At 36.6% G+C, this 6,981-nt stretch overlaps 1 protein-coding gene across 1 annotated transcript in view; it reads left to right on the top strand.

Moving 5' to 3' along the window:
* The window catches only part of LOC107741621 (uncharacterized), an 87,529-nt gene that overhangs the window by 53,740 nt on the left and 26,808 nt on the right, over window positions 1-6,981 (top strand). The window contains exon 25 of the mRNA XM_016554382.1: window positions 2,567-2,980. Coding sequence (XP_016409868.1) covers window positions 2,567-2,980 — 414 coding nt within the window. The remainder of the gene's footprint in view (window positions 1-2,566; window positions 2,981-6,981) is intronic.

Here is a 6,981-nt window from a genome sequence, read left to right as displayed (position 1 = left end):
AGCCTTTTGAAGTTTAATCGTCATATTAATCCATATAGCAATTCTTGTCTTTCCGTCCCCAAAGACCTCTTATAATTTAGACTTTTTGTACCATTTAAGAGTTTGCATGGCCTTAAATGTAAACAATTTAACTGAAGACGTTTTAAGGACCCGTGGAAACGCTAATAAGAACATAGTCCAGTGCAAACATTTCTGTCATGCAAAAAGCTTTTGTTGACTATGAATTTTACCTTTGAAATTTGAGGCAAGTGCAACTCTGGCGTCCCCGTTGTTTGTGAGCAGTGGTGTGATGGCGATTTAAATAAAATACAGATTTCCAAACAATCCAAACATATGGGTATCCCCTTGAACTTGGTAAAAAGATAATCTGTTTACCATCTTGACTTGAAAATACTGTTTTCATGGTCTGTTTTCATTTATTATTTGCTAATGTTAATGAATTTTTACGTTAGAGTGCACGTCCTATGCTGAAATTAATAGGGGAGCGGCTGGAAACTAGCGACCTCTCCTGGTTGGAGATAGTATTAACATCATAAACTGAAAGCAATCTTTACGTGACTTGCTTTTCAAATGTATACCTTCACCACCCTGCCTTCTTCCCATAGTGCATCCTGCTCTGACCCAGTTGTCTAGCTGTCACCATTTGTCCCTTGTCAAAGTCACTCATATCTTTTCGATTGCCCGTTTTATTCTACTTCCAACACATGAAACTTAAAAACGGTTTACTTACTGCCTAATGTACACTCTTTAAAAAAAAAAGGTGACAGGACGAACCAAAAAAGGGGGTTTCACGGCGATGCTGTAGAAGAACCAGTTTTGGTTCCCTGAAGAACCATTTTGTGAAAGGTTCTTTAAAGAACCATTTCTTTCTTGGTGCCATAAAGAACAATTTCTGGTACTACAAAGAAACCTTTTTAAAGGTTCTACAAAGAACCACTGATGAAAAGGTTCTTTATGGCCCCATTTCTTCCAGATCAATATCTTCAGAAATACCAAGGGTTCACACAAAACAAGGGGAGTTTGCTTTTAGTTATTATGCCGCCCGCAGTTGGAATCAGCTTCCAGAAGAGATCAGATGTGCTAAAACATTAGTCACATTTAAATGCAGACTCAAAACTCATCTGTTTAGCTGTGCATTTATTGAATGAGCACTGTGCGATGTCCGAACTGATTGCACTGTATTTTATGTATAATCATTTTCTATTCTTAACTGTTTTAAATTCATTTAAACCTCTTAAATCAATTTTTTTTTATCATTTTCAAAGTTTTTAAATTCCTTGTTTTATTGTTGTGATTTATTATTTTTTATTATTTTTTTTTAATGTAAAGCACTTTGAATTACCATTGTGTATGAAATGTGCTATATAAATAAACTTGCCTTGCCATGCCTAATAGGTTTGTTCATAAAATAATTTTGAAAAGAAAAAGAAAATCCAGAAGTAACAAGACTTAACAACATAAATGATTAAACTGTTTATTGCATTTACAGTATACATCAATGCAGTATACATCATACCTTGATGATCACTGTGACTTTGCCCTTTTTTCATCCTGTGGAAACTGCCACTGGTGGTTCAAAGAGTTGCTGCTTTTACAGTCCTTCTGATGAATGGTTGAGGCTGGGTACATAGGATCCTGTAACAAAAAAAGAGACACTTCCATTAGTTTCTCAATTTTCATAGTTTTAGCACAGGTATAAAGATGCAAAATGACAAGCAAAGATAATGAAAATATATATTCTAAGCTGAACAGCAGTAAGAAGAGAAACAAAATCAAAGCAAGTCAGAGTGCTATCTTGCAAGTTCATCCATCCATCCATTCACTCTCCAAACCACTTATCCTCTATAGGGTCGTGGGGGCTGAAGCCTATCCCAGCATCTTGGGCCACAAATCCATCTAATCAATGGTATTTAAGCAATATAAGCACTAGGTAACAATGTTATAGTTCCTGTCAAAAGTTTGTAAACATTACAATGTTTTAATGTTCTTACATTTACATTTATTCATTTAGCAGATGCTTTTATCCAAAGCGACATACAATTGAGAAATACAACAACCGATTCATCATAAAGAGGCAAATAAATACAGGAAGTGCTCGTAATACAAAGTTTCAGACATTGTTCAGATTAGTACAAGGACTAGTCATGGGGGATTTAAGGAAAGAGAGAGCAAAGGGTTTTTTTTCTCCTTTTTTTATGATGCAGTCAAATGTTGACGAAAGAGGTGAGTTTTCAGCTGTCGCTTGAAACCAGCCAGGAACGGTGAATGAAAATGTTCTGGAAAGTGATTTTGTGCCTCTCTGTGATGGTACAAGGCGTCACTCACTTGTAGATCTCGGGCTTCTGAAGGGGATGTAGATTCGTAAGAGTGAGTGGAAGTAGGAGGGTGCTGATGAGCCTAATTTAGTTCATGGTTGATCTGTCTTTATAGCCTTATAAGTAAGTGTTAAAAGTCAATTTCCTTGTGAAGAAAAGGAATTGATTTTTTACTTCTGGAGCCCAGCTGTTGCACAATAAAATGTATAACACAATAACACATCTCTAACAGAATCTTGTTCACTCTTTAGATTTGCTGTACCACACAATAAAACAGCTGGATCATGGGACAAAAGAAAGAGATTATTCATACTGGATTTGTGTCTGCAAGCTGCGCTCCATCAGAAAGAGACAATAGAAGAAACTGTGAAGAAACTGCTATCATCTGTGGATTATAAGAAATGTGATTTCCTGCTGGATCTGTGGTCACATGTGAAGGACTATGAGACTCAAACAGGCAGGAGTGTCCTTCCAGCATTACAGCCAATTTATCAGTCAGCTCCTGCAGTCTGGAGAATAAAGCTCTCAGAGAGAAAGAGCTCCGTCCTCCTAGACGTGCTGAAACTCCAAACAGAGAAGAAACCAGTAGAGCTGAGAGACTGGACAGATGAAGAGAGTGAAGTGAAGGGATTCCTCCAGTGTCTGCCCTACATCTCTCAATTAAGGTCTGTATTTAATACTATTTAACTTTAATTTGATGTTGGATAAAAACATTGTAATTTGTGCATGTTTTAAAACTATTGTGTGTAATTCTTTTTATTTGACAGTGCGTTTCCAAACTCTAAAATCTTTTAATAAGCTTTTTCTCTCAACTAAAATAATCCATTATTCTGAATCAGTTTTCTTAGGAGCAGCAACACTAAAGAGGGTCACACACCAGATCTAGCAGGCAGATGATATGCAGTGTCTTAAAATTTAAAACCATTGTTTTCTGTGAATATATGCTATCTGTCATCCATCAGTGTCGCCCAGATGTTTTGGTGAGCTGTTCAAAATCACTAACTCTTATACTAGTAAAATCACTACAAAATCACTACATACTCTTATAATAGCAAATATACTCTTTAAATCAATTCTTATACATTTTCATGAAATTCAACCAAAAATTAAACATTCAAACATTTTCAATGGTCAAACACAACAGATTACAAGATAAATTGTCTTTTTGTAGTTTGACAGCTTGAACAAATACTATATATATAATAAGCATCAACCTTTATAGTCTTTCAGTTTTCAGTATCATGTTTATTTCTTAGAACAGAATAAAAACCTTTCCTTATACAGTCTGTAGGAACTTGCTCGATCATTAGCCGTTTTGCTGCCACTAGTTGATTCAAACGCCAGTCTGTCCCCACGGCTAGATAAACTTCAGCTGCACACATGTGCACTTTCTGGACCAGTTTTCCTTCCACTTGTATATTATTGTCTGTTACCAGTCAATTCTGACATTTATTTTACGCTTTGAACTCATATACAAGATTTTGTGCTTGTAACTGAGCAGTGATAAAAACCACTGTCATGTCTGTAAACTAAAGCATTTATACATTTCACAAAGAAACATTTTGTATCTGGAAACTCTTATGATCATAGCTTTTGGATTTAAACCATTACAAAAGAGAATAATGCAAGAGTGATTTTTAATTTAATTGATTTTTTTGAACTAGTCTCTTTATGTCAGGATTTTTCATTCTTAAAGTTTAATTTGTCAAATGAATTCATACCATGCAACTTTTGAAAGAACACCACACGGCTGGAGCTTTAATACCAGGACAGGATGAGTTTTTGTTTGTTTAAATTTTGAGGGATGCTGTACATTTAGATTGTCATTATGACAAAGTAAACTCAATAGAGTGATCCGGACACCAGGGCCGTTTCTAGCCATTTTGACGCCCTAGGCAAAATCCCTATTGGCGCCCCCCATCCAACACAAAATAACATAAAACTGATTATGTAAACACTCAAATCTTAAATAGCAACAGCTATTTATTTTTGATAAAGAGCAATTTGAGGTTTTCACAAAAATGAGTTAATTAAGCCCTCAACTAGCGATCCCAATGCTCCAAATAGAGTAAAGTATCTTTACTTGTATGTTTTCTGAGAGGAGTACCTATTCTCCATTCGCTTCCTCGCACTGACTGTCTTCCGAAGCGCACGCATAAAGACGACACCGACGGAGCTCTATCCCAATACATTGGCTATACACAGGTTTACAGTAGGGTAAATATATTTAAGTATTATACGCAAATATAATCTCTTATATCTTAAGTGAACAATTGGGAAACTGTTGTGGAAAAACATTGGATGTATAACATTATATTAGATCCGTGCAGTATACTATGTTAATACTGGCCGTCTGTCGCATTAATGTTAATCACACGATAAAAGAAAAGAGGGAATCACCCACTGCCCCTGATTGAACTGCTTTTGTAGCTTTAATAATCAATTTATTTGTAATGAACACACTTAAGTGATTTTTACATTTTACTGTTTGTTTTTCTTACTTGAATGCTTATGTTTAGATGTAAAATTAAAAATTATTACACTACACTTTTTCTTTGTTATATTTGTTCTTTTTTGCATCAGTTATTATTTATAACAATAAATATAAAAAATAGCTAATATTAATCTAGTAGTGATTAAGAAAATAAGTGGGGGAAAGATGTAATGTTGCTAGGTGATTTAGCTTTGGAACCTTCAGAAAACTTTAAATCAGTTTTTCTCTAGATTTACTTTGCTGACTCGATCGACTTCAAACAGGTGTAGCTCAGTCATTTTTCGTCCAATTCCAACAAATTATACATCATTTTGAAGGTCTTTTAATGGAGAATGTAAAAACATTATATTTTTGAAAATGTGCTCATTGTGACTCATTTTGCTATATAAAAGCATGATCCAGTGGCATAAAAGTAATCAGAATGCAGCTATTTACAGTATTTCTTTGTTACTCATTGACACGTGAACTTCCCCTATAAATAACGTGACGCTCTGCCCTCTGTGTGTATGATGTTGCTCCCTTTAAGCACTGATAGAAGTGAATGAATTGATTCAGCATTTCGACACTTCCGTAAGGATGCTTTAATTCGACAAAGCAGTTTAATAAAGGATGTATTGATCTCGTGAATTACAGAATTTTACTTTACCAATATTTTTTAATTGGCTGTTAAAGTTTTATATGGGAATATTACATGACACACTGATCCTTTAACAATGCATTGGTGCAAAAACGCACACCTTTTGGAACAATTTCGCAACATGATTTCTCGACTGCCACAAATACCGTCTAAACAAAATACTGATTTTGTGCACTTTTTACTGTACCAATATTTTAAAGTGGCCTTTGAACTTAGCTTTATTGCATGGCAAAAAAAAAAAAAAAAACATGTTACCTTGCCAAAGCACTGACAGAACCCATTGATCTAATGGTGTTTTGAGCGCTCCAAATGCAAACTTTGCATGCAACAATCAGGAAACAATTGACACTGCTCTGATCCAATGTGCATACAGGCATGGTCAGATGGACAGTACTCTAGCGAGTCTAGCCCAATGATGTTGGGGGATCCAGTAGGGGCCGCAATCATATTACAGGGTGGCCGTGCCACTCTTTATCACAACCCTGATAAATATAGTGCCAGTGTGTGCGCTCATTGGCGCCCCCTCCAGCTGGTGGCGCCCTATGCGACCGCCTAGTTTGCCTATGCCTAGAACAGTGGTCGCCATCCCGTCGATCGCGATCGACTGGTAGATCTTTATCACTGTCCCAGTAGATCCCGAAAAAAACTGTAAAATTAGTACAAAAATGCATTACATTTCTGGGGTTATATTAATGTATCACTGAAGGGAACTGTCTTGAGAAAAGTTTCGATGACAATGGCATTTTCTTCTCCGTACAAAGAGCAGCTCTGCTTTGTTTACAGCGGTAACCAAGGAAACACTATAGCGCGGTCGGTTCATAAATAGTGTTGCCAAGTCCGCGGTTTTCCCGCGGAATTGAGCTACTTAACACTGTTGCCGCGGGTTGTTGTTCATGTCCGCGGGTTGAAGCGACCCCAATAATGTGATATTTAGTCCCTGGAATGTGGATTTTACTGGAAGATCCCCGCCGAAAAACGTGTATTTTACAGAAAAGCATGGACTTTCTGTTCTTCATAAAGAACTTGAGGGAGTTGGCCATTTCTGAATTTCTGCTCGTTTTGCCGGAAATACAACAGGCATATTCATTCATAAAGCTGAACGGCAAATTTGGCACATTCGGAATAACAAATAAAAAATAGAACTGTATAATTAAACAAAAATTATTATAGACTATATGGTTTTTGTCATCTTCTGATTGGTCAACTTCAGATGGATCGCCAAATCGTCTCGTTCAACCGCATATACTCCACAAATTTAAACCGACAGCATCCGATTTTTTTTTACATATTTGAAAATAATCGGGAGGACGGGAGATGCTCGTAACGTCTCTGATCGCCCGTAATTCTTCTCAAACTGTATGAGCCGCGACCATGCGAGCATCTGCGATTTTCTCCCGAGAGAAAAAAAAAGCCTGCGAGCTCGTACGACAGCAAAAATCGCACCGTGTACGCCCGCCTTAAGAAGTTCGTAAAAACTATCGTACGACTGATCTTAATATTACGGTCTGTTTCCCAAAAGCATCGTAACTTAAGTA

This window comes from Sinocyclocheilus rhinocerous, unplaced genomic scaffold (genome assembly GCF_001515625.1).
Source record: "Sinocyclocheilus rhinocerous isolate Xijiao unplaced genomic scaffold, SAMN03320098_v1.1 scaffold466, whole genome shotgun sequence".
Classification (NCBI taxonomy): Eukaryota; Metazoa; Chordata; class Actinopteri; order Cypriniformes; family Cyprinidae; genus Sinocyclocheilus; species Sinocyclocheilus rhinocerous.
Note: the sequence above shows the minus strand (reverse complement) of the source record. Positions and strands in the feature narration are given on the sequence as shown.